General features: G+C 38.0%; 1 protein-coding gene across 2 annotated transcripts in view; it reads right to left on the bottom strand.

The window, feature by feature from the left end:
• The window catches only part of SLC25A21 (solute carrier family 25 member 21), a 448,904-nt gene that overhangs the window by 120,037 nt on the left and 312,062 nt on the right, over positions 1 to 16,805 (bottom strand). For both annotated transcript variants that reach the window (XM_074328168.1, XM_019749157.2), the window contains one exon: positions 340 to 423. In XM_074328168.1, the coding sequence (XP_074184269.1) occupies positions 340 to 423 (84 nt within the window). The remainder of the gene's footprint in view (positions 1 to 339; positions 424 to 16,805) is intronic.

The raw sequence follows: 16,805 nt of genomic DNA on the forward strand, positions 1-16,805 counted from the left end.
ACAAGAAACACATTTGGGCACCATAGTTAAGAATCAAAATAAAGAACTGTTATGTTTAGATAGTTCCTGTATTAAGTCTAAAAAGCCTTCTCTAACAAATTAGAGATTGTCCTGTAGTCATCGAAGTGATTATTAATATCCTTTTCATGGTAGTTTCTATTGTATACATATTCACTTTTCAATCATATTATCAGGAAAAACAAAAAAGTAGGGAAGCACTCTTTTAAATATTTTCCCCTAATAAGACTAGGAAATATCCCATTGAAAATGAGAAAATGTGTTATATAGTAATAAATGCCTACATCAACATAGAGTCTATATATGAAGAACGATACATACCCTTCAGTTCGGAAAATCATTCGAAAGCTGTGTCCTAAGCTTTTATAACTGTTTGGGTCAGTTGCACATCTCTGAATTTGGAACCTAGAAACAAAATCAAACAAACAAACAAAAAAATCCAAGTTAATGGGGATATAATGTACAGTGTGGAAAATACGGTCAATAATATTGTGATAACGTGGTAACAGTGCCAGATAGTTGCTGGACTTACCATGGTGATCACTTCTTTAGCATAGGAAATATAATCAATAATGTGGTAATAACAATGCATAGTGCCAGGTAGATACTGTTGAATAACATGATGTACACATGACACTAATATAATATTGTATGTTACTATATTTTATAAAAATCTAAAACCAAAAAATTCTAAGTTAAGGATTTTTCCAAATGGATTTTCTCATTTTTCAAAGTTTTAAGAAATTCAGCTTTTTCAGATTAATCTAAAATATTCTGGTTTTTGCTATAGACTTTATTCATTTGGTTTGCTTTACATAATATTTACCTTATTTAGTAGATTTTAAAATTATTATATTTCTCTGGACTTTAACAGAAACTGAAGAAAGAGTTTTATTTCCCCCATCTGTTTCTTAGCTAGGCAGATACACCTTGAGGCATTTATGCTTTTTTCTTTTGTGAATAGCATACACAGATGCCATAAATTGCTTTAATGTATAATTCAGAAATCTGAAGATGCATATGAAACAAATAAGTAGCTCTATTTCTTATCTTAATTAGTGCTCCTTGATGGTAATTTAATACAAAGGTTAAAAATAATGAGCAGCTAATATGGCTTCACTTTGATCCTGATTGTGAATTTGGAATTATTCTGGCTTAGAGCAAGAGCTGGTGTACTGTGATATGGTTTACTATCACTACTTCATGATGGAGCAGATTTGGTCATTAATGGTAGTTCCTGGTTCCTGGATCTTCACAGAAGTACAACACTTAGCATACAGTTGGTGCTCAATAAAATGGGTCGTATTTTTGAATGCTAAGTTCTTTTTTCTTCTTTTTTGGGGGTATGACCATGCATCTCAGAACTCTAACCTTCAAAATATGGAAGTTTCCAGTATGAGGGTCTTAACTTATTCATTTTATATTTTACCTTGGGGTTGTTTCTAAAGAGATTTATGACAAGTGCTCTCATTTCTCTACTCCCCAGTTGTTCTCCGTTTCTGGATTTTTTTTCGTCTGACTATTCCTTTAGTTTAACTTCCTTGTCCCAATTCTGAATCGAGGCCCTTCTTCCTTAAGTATTTTCCTCCACAATTTTACTAAGCATTTTTTAAAATAACTTTTCAAAAGCACCTCTAATATTGTCTACTTTGAGATGCTTTTCTCAGATTGTGGGATTTATGACAGGAACACAACTTCTGCCTCTGAGAGTGATTTAATTTATAGTTTTAGGCCCCAGGGAATTATGCTGAAAACTAACACATATATCACAGAAAAGAGTGAATATTTTACTTTGATTGAAGCAGTTGGGCATATGAATGAGACCATGGTAGGACTGGAAAGGGAGGCTGGCTTACATTTGATTTTATAAAGTGGAGAGTTGTTGAAGGCGATTATGCAGGAAAGTAGCTCTTCTGAAATGAGGGAGTTAAGTCTTCCAGCAGACTGCTTGGTACATATAAATCCATAAAACATATTTATTGCCTGATTGGGTGGATTAGAATGGGAGTATGGAGGGCAAAACATGAAAGCAATACAATAGTCTAGGTAGATAGTCTAGGAAGATAATAATGTCAGAACATGAATGGAGGCAACACAAATGTAATGAAAGGGGTGCGCTTATTGGGTAATCCTTTTCCTCTTTAAATAAATGTGTTTTTTTTTTTTTTTTCAAATGATACATTCACTCGATATGAGCCTCTCTCGATCCTCTTAAACCCGGTAAGTAATATTCCACAGCCCTAGACCTAGTATTACCAAAGTTTAGAATGTCATAAATATTCACTTTCATGGTGGTTTTGCTTGTCAAACTTACACCTCTATTAGCATGATCATTTTTAGGTTAGTTTCTAGGCAAGAACTATAACTCTAAAATTTAAATTGCATGAAGCTTATCAGAAGATAATGGACCGGAACAGCTAACTCATTTAAACTAGTCTGGATCCAGAGGTGCATTTGGTGGGTGAAGACTCAGCTAGTGGTTCTGTCTAGAATCAAGAATGTGATTTGATCATCACGGCGATGGATCATGTTTGGTATTTCTGGACTTCTGCATGCAGATGAGATAACAGAATCTCCATCTCTGCATTTGCATATTTGTAACCTATATTTACTGCTGAGTATGGAACATTTTCTTATGTCCAGTTGGGAAGTCCAAGGCTCTATTCTTTAACTATTCTTTAAAGAAAATAATTTAAAAGTTTTATATATTAAAAAAGTATTACATGCTCATAGATTTATCTCATAATACCTGTAATAATTTTTAAGTTCATTAACCTCTGCCAAATTCCTTTCTAGATGCTTTTCTCCCAAATTGCCAAGTATTTTAAAAATATTTGCCATATGAAATAAGATGCTACAGGTTTTACAAAAATCCAGGGCATTATCTCTCAAGAAGCACAATAAGTAAATAAATGAGAAAAAAATTATTAACAATATGAAGAAAAATATCCATCCAAAAGTTCAAGTAGAATCGGCATCGAGTTGCCCAGGTGTTCATTAGAGGGAGCAATTACTGCCTTGTGCGGAGGGTCAGGAAGGAGAAGGGATTTGAGCTGGTCCTGTAGGATTCAGAGAGGTGAAAAGAGTAAGCCAGGAGGAAGCATTTCAGGTGGGGAAATGAGAGAAACAAATGCCAGTGAGGAAAAGCTGTCCTTTCAAGAGAAGTAAAGGAAACATCGCCACCATGGCCACTTCCAATCTCCCGAGTTTCCTTCAGTACAGATGTTACAGAACTCTGCTGGTGGCAGTCTGTTTCTCAGGCTGGGTGGTGCGGGTTAGAGGAGGGTATTCATGAGATAAACTCAAAATCCAATGTAGATCATTCGACCTTTTCCTGTTCCTCAGCTAAGTACTTCAGCTAACTCTGCATGGTCATCTCCCAGTTATGTGACTCTGGTCCTAGAAAGGACTGTGAAAGAGTCAGCAGAGGGACTCGAGCAGGTACACCCCAATGCCTAGAAAATCGACCTTAGCCCCTCTTTTCATGCCTGAGTTAGAGACATTGGCTTTGTCTATGAGGTCCGCATGCTCGGGTGAGGAGGGTCTTTTCTCAGCTTAAGCAAAGATGAATACAGAGTATAGTTATTTCACAATTCACTAGTTATCTAACCTGGCTATTAGAAGTCTAGGCACTTCATTCACTAGCTGCAATTTCTTTCTGTTTTCAGAATCTGACAGTTGATATTTCCTATCCACTATTCATTCAGTTAATGTGAGAGTTCTTGACCACTAACTATGTATTAGGTACTCCACTATTTGGGGCATTACAGAGAAGTAAGGCATAATCCCACTCTTTAAAAACCTTATCGTTAGGTGAAGATGCATACAGATAATTACAATATGCAAGGAATAATGTTTAGGAATAGTGTTTCAGAGTATCAGATGTCAGCCAAGGAGTTTTATTGATACCGAATAAATACTAGTTTCAATCTTATTGGAGTTGACCTTGTATCTATGGGTAGACTGTGGCTGACAGAAAATAGTGTGATGTAGAGACAATGGAGGGAACATGGAAAATAAGAAGGATATCTTTGAGCTAAAGATCTGTGATTAAACTTTACCCACCCATTTTAGAGCAAGCAACAAGGATAGTCAGTGGAATCCCTGAGGAGTGTTCCACTTAGAAGTTGACTGATGAGTGACGCTCTGTTAATTACAAACAGGAGCGGCTACATCAAAATAGCATTACATGAGGAAAATCCACAACTGGGTTGTAGAGCAATGCAAGAGGATGGGCAGGCATGGTAAATACTAATCCCACAGTAAGGCCTCCCCACCATTCTTTACTCTACTTAAGCAGCTGGAGGTCCCATTAAACAGGCTAAGGCAAGAATAGCTGTCAATTCTATTGCGCATCTCATATACCGTGTGTCTATGCTTTGCAGAGAAAGTACATGCAGTATTTAGTTCCACTACACATGACTTATTCTGATCACAGAGTTATCAGTTCTTCTAAGGGATCTGTTTCAAGTTGATATATATAATTATAGTGCATTTTGGTCAATCATGTAAAACAGCAATTTCCTTCTTCCTCTCCACTACATTTCAGCAACTTGAAAGGTTTCTCTCATGGATTGAAGTTTTACATGAGCATTTTCCAAGCTGCATTCTGTGCTAACAAATTCTCTCTATGCTTGGGGAGACAATTTTCCAGTTACATAATACAACTCTTTGTAAAATTACAAAGGCAAAGCCACACTACTTTTGATTGCGTTTAGAAAAATAAGGTTGGACCTTTCCATTGTCCTAATAAAAGTGGCTTAGGCACATCTGGAATCTCCATCTGAGTAACTTCTTTTATTAGAAGGAAAACTTGCGGCCAAACTGGCAAACTGGACAATGGACTATAAGACTCGAGAAATAGTCAATGCCTAACATCCAGTCAGAATGAAACGAAGGGAAAGGAGTGTGGCTCAGAGCCTACACTCCATTGCTCAGAAGCCAGCAATCGCTAGGGACCCCAGTATGGCACACCCCCACAAATGGAAGGGAACTAACTGCCCTATGATCTGCCACACTATAAATATGAAGTGAGTTACAGGGCAAGAAAGGGCTGCTCTATATTCACAAACAAATGCACAAGCATAGTTTTCAAAGTCAAAGAATGATCTCACTCACTAAAATATTTTTCTCTAAACTGGTCAAGAACCATGACTGCAGCATTTTCCACTGACTTAAACTGTGTGCTTAGGCAGTGATACCAAATTTTAAACTAGTCTGTTGTTGATTCTCAGCACTGTTAGAAATGCTGCTTTAGGCGTTCAGCTTGTCTGAGCACTTCTTAAGATTTGGCTGTAAGACAGACATGTCTGTAAGAAATAAAACAGCTTTGCTGCCTTAAACGCTGTAGGATGAGGTTGTTTGAAAAATCCCCAAACCTGAAATTTATGTAGTGCCTTTATTTCCAAAGTAATTTCACATCTATCATCTTCTTTAAAAATACTGATGGCTGATGAAGTCTATTCTAAGGAGTGGAAGCTTCAGGATCTACACGCACAAGTGTGCATGCACACATATTTATACATGTATATGTAATTTATATCCTTATATGAAGGGCAGAAATTGAGACGCAAAAATCAGATTAGGGTAGGTGATGACATTTGTCCTGAAGCTATATTTGCATAGCACACACTCTACTTTTTACTTAGATCATAGGTTTACTTGTGGTGCTTTAGGGTAGGGAACGGATGGAGAGTTGGGGGGAGGGGACAAAAGCCAGTCCAAGCCATCCCTTTTGGTACTGATACCAATCCTGAGCAAAGCGGTGAGATTGATGAAATTTATTTCTAGCATCATTTCCAGATCATTTACCTGTTCAATAGTATTCTTGTGCTCTCTCCTACTTTCCCCGGTTTAGTCCTGAGCTCAGAAAAGCATTTGCATGAACCATTTATCCTTTTTGTGGCTTTTAATTTGATACACTCTCTCTCAGAACTTATCCCTGTAAAAGGGATTGCAGCTATCAAAGGGGAGGTAGGAATATTTGGTTTTGTTTGTGGTGGGGATGCAGGGGTCCCTTACACCCCAAGGCAGTCCTAAGTGGCATTTTGATTCCTGAGTGGAATTTTGTGTTGTCATAATGCACCTAGCTTCATAAAAATTACACCTTTGTGTCAAAATAGGTGAAGCATTTTGGGGAATGGAAACACAGATTAGGAGCCACCAGTTATGATTCCAGTGTTGCCACCAATAAATAGCATAAACTGATGAGATCTGTAACTTAATCTCTCGTTGCCTTTCTGCTCAGCAGTAAAAGGGGACAGCAGGCATAAGAGGACACTTTGACTTGGAAGGGACAGCGACACGCAGACTTAATATTTGAGTTTGTTAGCTGTGAGAGAGAAGAGAGACATTTTCATTTTGTTTTGTAAAACCCCAAACTCCATATTTTATAGGGGTGGAGGAGACTCCTAATAAAAATTGTACACTGACAATAAGTAGTGATGAGCCTAATGAAACTCCCTGCAGAGATCTCGGTAAATGTGGTATGAACAAAGATTATTAGTAATTACCAGAATGTTACAAGTGCTCCTTAATGAACACTTAAGAAACCCACTAATGAATCAGAGATTAACAGACTAAAGGTTTGCAATTACAGAACACATTAAAAGGATAACTGTAGAAAGATTAAATAAAGATTTTAATTCACTGTAATTAGCCTATCTTACCGAAATAAGATGCTACTCCTAAGAAGTATGTTTGTTTTCTCACTGGTTGGTTGAACATGGCCAAAGTAACACTCAACATGCAAAGACACATCCAAGGTTTTGAAATTGAGGAGTATACACCTACCTGACAAACTTTGGGAAAAGGCCCTAGAAAGTACATCTTTAGAAAACTTCCCACCATAAATTCCCACCACATATATTTGTTTCTTGAGCTCTGAAAAAATCACCTTCTAGTGAGGCTGCCACGAGAGAGGAACTACTCTCTTCCCACGAGAGGCCAACCTCTGACCCGAAGACGGGTAGGGCCTCTGCATTTATCATCCCTGCAGAAAGTCCACTGAGATGGGAGGAGGTGAAGCTGCGCTTTTGGAGATGACCCTGCTAGTTTTCTTTAGCAAGTGTTAGAAAGAAAGGCTTCATTATCACATTTCTCCTGCCCATAGCTTTATTGGTCCAATTTTCAGTGCCTAGTGATTGTGAATGGTAATTGGGGGGGCGGGGGAAGGGGAGAAGTTAGCTATGGGTATTTTGTTTTACTTCAGAGTATAATACTAATCCACATAACACTGCCTCAGCAACGACGAGCACAAGAGTCCTTTAATCATGTTGGAAGGGTGTGGTTTATAGTTCTAGACGCAGATTTCTGTCTCAACATTTCCTGAGATTCCCCACTTGCACAAGGGGCTAGATTAAGAGTTTTGGGCACCCGGAGATGAATAAACCTCAGCTCTTACCATCTAGAAGGGAACAAACAGGTTGGGGGGTGGGGAGGGCAGGGAGATGTAAGTGATACTTATGAAATAAGGCAGAATACAAATATTAAAGAGAGATTCTAGGAACTTGGCTCACCTGCGATTTAAGCATTGCCTTTGCTTTCTGGGTTCACAGTCTGGGCCTGGCATCAATTAACACCCTAAAACAACGCTAACAAATACACAAGCGTCTTGAGTTTGGCTTTCTCCCAGCAATGATCACTGACTGAAGTTCAAAAGCTACACTCATACATATTTGGCTGTTTATCAAATTATTCTAAAAATTCAGGGACAAGAAAGATACTTTTCCTGATTGTTGCTCAGTCATGTTCCTAGGAGAGTCTCCTTATAAAAGAAATAGAAACCTATACCTGGTTAAAAAAAAAAGTCCTTTGCCTGTGTAAAATCTGAATGTCTTTACTGGGTGTAGGTGGGCTAGGTGGGCTGGGCTATGCTTTGGCTGAGCATTTATGATATTGTAAAGAAGGCCAATAAATTTCTCTATGTGATTATAAAACAGTTTATAATTTGAAGAAATATGTAACCTGGAGCGCTCAGTCAGCCAAGATAATTACTACAGATAAACTAACAACGTCTTGGCAAGGCCACAAAAGCAAGGGAAATCTGTGCTGTATAATTTTGAACACGTTTTTTAAAACAGCCTCAAAAATGTTATCTCTCTGAAATATCAGATCAACCCAGATAGCCTGATTACACTTTAAGTAATTTCCTCTGATCCTAGACACATCTAATTGCAGTCTCCTTTCACAAGCCAAGGAAATTTAACATCTGATATTCTGCACATTTTACAATTCATACTTTAACAGTACACTTAAATATCCTATAAATGGGTCATCATTTTTGCCAACCACAAATCTTGGTACAATAAACATTTACCTATGTGTCTCTGACTCTTGGTTGTGATGAAACAGATCTAGCTTTGTACATCTTACACAATTATAAGACATGTGGTATTTCCAGTACTTAGAATCTCAGTAAAATTTGACATTGTAAAATGAATCATGATAAGAGAGTTTATTCTACCATCTGGCACAAGTTCTTTCAGTTGTTTATATTACTTATGGGATAATAATTAAGTGTACTGACAATATAATTCTAAAATTTATTTTAATGACAACATACTAGTTAACAAGTCAGAGACAAATGATCATTAGAGATTGCAACCTAAATCTAATACTGCTAAACCACAAGTAATAAAATAGGCTAATTGACATAGCTGTATAATTAAAATGCTCTGAACATAAACTGGTCTCAATTAAACAAAAGCTTGACTAGCATGACTTTCAGACATTTTGCTTTGTGAAATACATGTCACATTATAAAACTAGGCTTAATATTAGATTATAGTGCTGCTACTCTTTGAATATACGTATGTGTTAGTATACATATATTTAATTACATTTATATTTCATGCCAACAAATGACTTCCCACTCAGATGCACCTACCTACATATTCCCAAGTGCATTGGAAAATAGGCCATTACAGTGGTTTATCAGCATGAAACCAACTTGTATGGGGTAACGAGGGAAGGATGGATTGCAGATTGGAAGTAAAACCCATTATCAAGGTAATGAGAAGAGAGACAGCTACATCAACTTCATCAAACAAATATTAAAATTATAATAGTAATGACAAGTACGTGGTGTATCCATATTCCCAAAATAGTTTTAAAAAGTGGACATCCCCCACCCCCCCAAAAAAGAAACGTTAGCTAACCTTTCTCTCTCTGATCCGCTTCACCTTTCTCCTTGGGTCCTAGCATTCACCAGTAGCACCTACTGTCTGGTGACAGAGGACCACACAATATCGTTCTTACCTGTTGAACCTCAGCTCATTGCTCAGGAGAAGACTAAACTTCTTAGTTTCTGGCCTCCATGAAAGATTCCCAGAACAGGGAATTTAAAAGCACTCAAACCTACCAGAACCTTACTAGCCCTGGGAACTGTGCCACTTCAGGAAACTAATTATGCACTGGAGACCATAATCCAGGGTCCCAGTGAGGGAGATGTCAGAAAATACAGAGTCTCTGAAGACCTAATATACCACTGCATTTTTATTTTAACTGATCAAATGTGCCTATTTTATGTTTTTTTTTTTTTTTTTTTTTTTTTAGCACTAATAAGGAAGGACACTTTTCAATAATGTCAAAGAAAGATTAAAAGAGTGAGTTGTTTCTTTGCATTCATAAGCATAAATGCTTATGCTAGAAAGAAATTTGGAGAATGGAGATAAATAAACTTGGCTAATAAGGAAGAAAACGTGCTTAAGTTTGTCACAGTGGAGGAAAATTTCAAGGAATGTTTTTATCTTTATACTAAGATTTACCTCATATGTTACCAGGATTTGGGTGAGTTGTTCTCAGTTTCAAATGTGAACATAGTTTTCAAAAGCATTTCATAGGTGGACAGGATCCCCCAAATGACAAAGAAATGGTAATCATCCTGCTTAGTTGTAGATAACTTTTAACATGGAGAGCAGTTTTACACATATGATCTCATCTCAGGGTACCCCTTAGTTTCACAGTTTTTATATTTGTAGGGTTAAAATCACTTGAAAAAGAAAATAAGGAAAAGTAGAGCTTGGAGCTAAAAAGGCATTATTCTAGAGGGAATAGGTTTCCCCGAAGTCTCTCAGTGGTGCTATAAATTTGTCTCTCTAGTTCAGTAAAGTTGGTTCCATGAACCAAGACTTTTCAGTTTTCAAAAAGAGAATGATGTTACTTGCACATCACCCAATAATCTTTGAGATTTATCTCTGGAATTGTAAAAACATCAGCCCTGAATTAACTGCTGGGAAGAGCCAGGTTTCAGAGATATACCTATTGTTTTCATTTAATTTGATCCTTCACGATCAGAGTATAGACTCTGGATGGAGAGAAGTCTCTTCCTAGGGAGGTGGGATGGTCATCTTTGTATAAGAATTTAGATGCCATCCTACCTGAAGAGCAAAAGACATCAAGTGATTCCTTTCAGCCCTCTCATTGTAGACAACTGATCTGATACATTCTGGATTCTCCCATCTCCAAATATCTTTCTATATTTAGCTAACACATATTCTATTTTTTTCTAAAAGTTTAAGTACCTACTGTGTGACTGGGAAACACTGTCAAGGCTCATCAACTAATGAGCTTTATAATTCTCTCTCTCTCTCTCTCTCTCTCCTCCTTCCCACCCTCTTTCCCTCCCTCCCTCCCTCTCTTTCTCTCAACTAGATGTTTCAATAATGAATATTCCATTATGTCAACCCACGCTCAAAAGAGCCCCAGTGGAAGGGTGTGTTTTCATTATTATCATCAAATAACATGCTAAAAATAATTAGACATCACTTAAAAACTGGCAACAGAAGAGATGCATGAATTATTCCCATGCAGGAGCAGGCTTAACTTGTCTACAGAACTTGTACAGGAAACTATGCTTCAGTAATTAACCAAATGTTTAATAAAAAACAACTAATATTTTTGGCAGAATTACAGGTGGGTACTTTGGCAGGTAGCAAAGCACTACAAGACAGTTCAAGTCATTTAATTTTATAAAATGCTGATCTTACTCCAACTAGCAGCTTTTACATAAATGCAACTTTGCATTTTACAAAACAATTACGTTAAAAAAAACACCTCTATTCTACAAATTAAGATGCAGATAATTGGATATCTTGATTAATCTAGGTTCCCTAAAATCTTAAAAACTAAATATAATACATTTATCTAAAATGAGACCCAAAGGGGTGGCCAAGGGGGTGGCTGGTTAGCTCAGTTGGTTGGATCATGGTGCTGATAACACCAAGGTTGCCGGTTTGATCCCCTCATGGGTCACTGTGAGCTGCGCTCTCCGTAAAAAAATAAAATAAAATGAGACCCAAGTGAGAAATTTCTAGTGAGTATATAAGATTTAAACCTTCTCCTTCAAACTTTTGCTGGGCGAATTCCAGTGAAGTCCAATGAAACTGCGCACTCTCATTCAATTAACCATCAAATCTAAATGTGAAGATTCCATTTAAGCATGTGGAGATTTAGTCCCTGCCTTCACAAGTAAAACCTTATCAGTGAGTATAAAAGAACAAATAGTGTTCTGAAACAGTGAAATTTACAGAGAAATCAAGCCAACTAACATGTATTGAATGTCTAGCCTGTACGGGGCACTTAGGGTTTACACTCTGCTTAACCAACAACCCTCTTACAGAAGTTTGTATTCTAATAGGAGACAAACAGGTAGCATGAAACCATTAATAACAGGCAAGGCTTCCTAGATTTATCATATTCTTGCTTGCCTTCTTAAGTAGTACACAGGGAACCCAACGTAGCATTTCTGTAGAGCCTGAGGTTGGCAGGGACCTTCTGAGTGGGAATTAACCTGCTGTGCTGTTCCACAGTGATCTCCTCAGGCCTGGCCAGGCTTAGGCAGCCACTCCATAACTAATGGCCTCATAATGTTTTCTGGTTCTTTGTTTTCCCGGTATGGTTTTGTTCCATATGCCCCTAGGCCACTCTCCCTGCTCCCCTCTTTTCCTCCCACTCTTTCTCTCCTGCATTCCTCCTGTGACCTTTAATTTGCCACTGAAAACCAGCAGTGAACTGAGGACCAGATAACAGAGCTTCGTGGTGACTCTTAGTGAGGGCCTGAGGGGCCATAGTACGAGTCAGGTCCATGAACATCAGTGCCTGGCCTTTGAACATCTATTTTTGTTGTTCACACACCATTTTTGCATGTGTTTTGTTTTTTTTTTGTTTTTTTCCAGTTCCGTGCCAGAGAGTTGAGGTTCTGAGATAAGTGGCCTCTGGCTGCATTTGAACTTTCCCTGAGAATGAGCTGTTCTGAGAGGAGGGAAGAGGCAGACAGCCTCTACTTTCGTCTGGCGTTCTCTCCCCTCTGCTCTGTGCTCCTGTGCGGGTAGCACACCTGAGGGGGCTGCAGCCTTTCCTCCTGGTGGGAGGATGGCCCTGCTGCCATGTGCTCCTATCCCTTTGGGACCTCTCCATTGCAAGAGCTCAATAAAGAGTCCTGTGGCTCCTGGGAGCTGAACAAGAATTAATTTAAAACTCAGGATGAGGATGAAGATAACACAAAGCACAGCTGATGCCAGCCGTAACGATTCCTTTTTCCGTCTCCATTCTCTTTCCCTATTTGTTTTGTGTATTCCGTTTGTGCTTGTTTTTGTAAATAAAATGCCCTTCCATGTTTTTGTATGTGTTTGTTTTCCATGTCTGTACTATGGGCTGTGTGGTAAGTGTCTGTTGTTTAGATTCTCATGGATGTATGTTTAGTTTTAAAATTTCAGAAAAGTATGAAAATGACTTTTGAAAAAAATCTACATATTTTCAGAATTCTGACCAAATTACTGTGGTTTTTCTGTTGGTTCTGGTGGTATTGCACTATCCTTTTTGGGGGAGGAGAGGGAGAGAGGAAGAGAGGAAGAGAGAAAGAGAGAGAGAGACAGAAAGAGAGAGAGAGAGAGAGAGAGAGAGAGAGAGAGAGAGAGAGAGAGAGAAACACCACTGTGAAGGATTCTACTTCTCAGTACAAATACTTTTGGAACTGCTAAGCCCACCCCTACTCATGTGTATTAGGTCAAATTCTGGCAGAAATCATGGGACAGCTGCAATTCCATACTTTGAATTGTGTCTTTAAAAAATGTTGATATAATTTGTAGGATTGTTGGCAGGTAGTCCTTATTTTTTCATTTCCTTGAATGTAGACAATTTAGAATAAAGGGGTTGGGAGAAATTAGTATTTTCAATGGTGAAGTTAGTGTATTCACAACTTTAAACACTCAATATCAAGAGAACTTTCTGCATTGAAGATTGGTTCCAGTAGATACATTTATTTTTAGTAATATTACTTGTGCCAGGTTGAGTTTCAGCTAACTATCAAGAGAATTAAAAAGTTAAACAATTTCTGAAAGTTTTTATGACTTAAGAAAAAATTTGCCACAGATAAACCAGTATACAGTTAAAGGTACCATACTTTTAGATATAAACAAGATGAAATATTTCTTAAAAATTCCAAGTTTAAGTATTATAAAAATTTGAGGCATAAGCAGATGAGTTTTTTGTTACATTGCAATACTTATCCTAAATAAGCATGGTTTCACCAAGGGCTTTGGTTGCTAGAACTGACATGTCTCAAGGTAATACACATGGGGGGGGTGGTTAGTACAGAGACTGTGTGTCACAAGGAGGTGTAATGAAGTCTCCTGGGACTTGGGGGTAGGACAGGGGAATCCATCATCGACTATGGTGGATGTAACAAACTGTCCACCTAAAACCTCCTGCTTCCTTTTCTATTGCGTGAAGTTGATGCTCGAAGACTCTACAAAGCCAGATAGTGAGTACATCCCCAGCCCCCTGTACATCTAGGTGTAGATAATATGACTAGTTCTTTTCAACGGAATCTAAGTGAAGTGATGTGTGTCACTTCCAGACTGAGGCTTTTAAAAAGTATGCTTTACAGTCTATTTTCCCACTCAATAAATTGCATAACTCTTTCCATGTCAAAAAAAAGTGAGTATGCCTTCTCCATTCTCTCTGTTGTTCCACCTACAAGATGTACTGTGCAAGACACATCTTACATCAAGGTCAAATCTTACATCTTCCATCAAATCTGCATCACCTGCAAAGAAGGATGCTCTAGTGGGTGCAGAGTCACAAGATGGAAGGAGCCTGGGTCTCTAAATCACACACTGAGGAAGAGCTCCTACCATCTAGTAATACTCACATTGGACTATTACATGAGTATATTTTATTGGGGTAAACCAATGAAATATAAAGTTTCATTTGTTACTGCAGCTAGATTTGACTTAACTGATCCAAGGATCAACACCATACTGTGTCTCTGCCTCTCTGTGTTCTCTCAGTAGACCAGTTCCTTCTGGTTACTCAGGATTCTTGCTCTCCGACAGCACTGACTCAGATAGAGCCACCCATCCTTGGAGCAATAGAACACAAACCAGGTACCTACAATCTCCTACTCTTTTCTGCCACCATGTGTGCCAGATAGCTTTCATTTGCTCCTTCACATCTACTCTCTACCCTTTTCTACCCTGTTTGCTGCCCTAAGAGGTGATCTGAATTGATTTTGTCAAAAGACTCCTATGTTCTATGCCTTCCAGTTCGATTTGGTCAGTGACAAGCCCTGGCAAGTGACAGGAGGAAGGGAAAAAAATGAGTTTGTGGTATTTATTTATCTGGTTCCTTCCTGGGAGGTTTCCTCTGTCAACAGAAGCTCACTGCTCCTCTAAGGAGCCCTCTCTTCGTGACTTTCATCTTTCAAGTTTTGGTAACCTTTTCCTTCACACATGCCTTTGTGCTTAGAGGTAGTGACAACTTTGCCTCCTCGGCTGGTGGCCTCAGAATCCTGAGTTCTTCCTGCTGATTTCCTTACACCCTGCCCATACCTACCTTTGTAATAAATCCATTTATAAAATCTCTTCAAATTATGCTAATTGGAGAGTGTCATCTGTTTCCTGTTGATTCTCTCACTTCAAAACCACCTCAAGTTAAAATTCCTTGGGAGTCAGCTGTGCCCCACTGGCTCACTTAGCTATACCCAGGGGATGGAGTTATTGTGCAAATGTGGCCATCAAGCCCACTCCTTTATCTGAGTCTGTGAGTGATGGCAACTTGCAGAGGAGGAGAAAGTCTGCAGGTACCTCAAAACATGTCGAACAAAAAAGGACATCTTCATAGCTTCTGGTAAGTTTCCCTTCTTTTCACTCCTCGACCTTCATTGGCTCTTGCATATTACCCCTAGTGAATTGCTTCACCAGTGAAAGAGTACACTATTGCTTTTTACAGGATTGTGCATTGTAAATAGTGCATATTCCTAATACACCGTTTAGAATCCAAGTCTTTACATTTAGAAACAGAAATGCTTGTTAAAAACAAAAAGGCAGAAAAAGTATAAATAACCACAGAATAGTGTTTTTGCCATGTTATTTCTTAGGGGGTACCAACCTGGATATGCCCTGCATATGTCATATAGTATCTGCATGCAAAGAATGAATCACAATTTTCTCTTTCACATTTTTTTGGGTATCATTCACATCCTTTTTACCGCCACTAATTCCCAACAAAAAGATGCTATATAAGCACCTAATTGAATGAGAAATTGTTATTATACCAAATAGCTCACTACGTCTACTCAGTGTGAAAAGTGCCTCACACAAGGCGGTGGGGGTGTGGGGCGGGGAAGCTAGCAGTTTCAGTAAAGTGTCTATCTAACTTCAGGCATGACGAAGATTATTTATGTGAATATCCAGGTACAGAATCCAAATGTTCCATTTTAAGGGTTTATTTTTCTCTAAATATCTTATCCTAGTACACTAGTAAGTCATTGGTGATAACAGTTGTATGTATGCTTTTTCTTAGAAAAAGGGGAACTAGAAAGCACTCACATTCCTCCTCTGAGAGAAGAAAAAAATAGGAGGAAAAAATATATTTTCACTTTCCTTTGTTTTAAAGTTGCATGCTTTATATAAACAGTGATAAGGTTAAGACTGAAAGATCATTATTTTTCCAAATTAATACATTTTTAAGGAATAGTACCACTGCCCTTCACCATACATAGGAAACCCACACCATCCCCTCCTCAATATCCTGTATCATCAGCTTCATGACTTGAGAGATATATGCAAAAGCTTAGATTTACCAGGACTTCATGATGGGATTCAAAATGGGAGGTGGTTATGTTTCTAAAAGTCATAGCTTGATCAAATAGCCACAGTTTCCTCCTCTCTCCCACTCTCACCCCCTTTCCCAGCTAAGCCTCCCAGCATACATGCACATACAACTAAAACCAGGGGAATAAGTGCCCTTAGAAATTAGTCCAGTACAAAAGCAATTTATTTACACTGATATCTAGTGGATCTGTAGAAAGTGATTTACCTTTGCCTGATCATGTTTCTTCTTAAGAATAACTACACACAAAAAGACCATTAAAATGGCACTAGAGCTTTGTGTAAAATCCACAAGAGCTTAAAACTGCACTGTTCAATATGGTAGTCACTAATCACACGTGGCTATTGAGCATTGAAATGTAGCTAGTGAAACTGAGAAAACAAATTTATTTGATTTTAATTAATTTAGATTTAATTTAAAAGCTAAATAAGTGTAAAATATTTTCCCATTAAACATAACTTCATCATTTTGCTAGGACTTCACTTGACTTTAAACATTGCACCTCATAAAATATATTGTAGTAAGCATGGACTTTTTACTTTTTAAAATGTGGCTAATAGCATATTTAAAATTATATGTATGGCTCACATTATACTTCTATTGAAAAGCCCTGGCTTAAAAAGCTAAGATTTAAGGCTAAAATGCTAGATTTTCCCCCTATAGCTGCACCCTCG

The sequence above is a fragment of the Rhinolophus sinicus genome, linkage group LG03 (genome assembly GCF_036562045.2).
Source record: "Rhinolophus sinicus isolate RSC01 linkage group LG03, ASM3656204v1, whole genome shotgun sequence".
Taxonomy (NCBI): domain Eukaryota; kingdom Metazoa; phylum Chordata; class Mammalia; order Chiroptera; family Rhinolophidae; genus Rhinolophus; species Rhinolophus sinicus.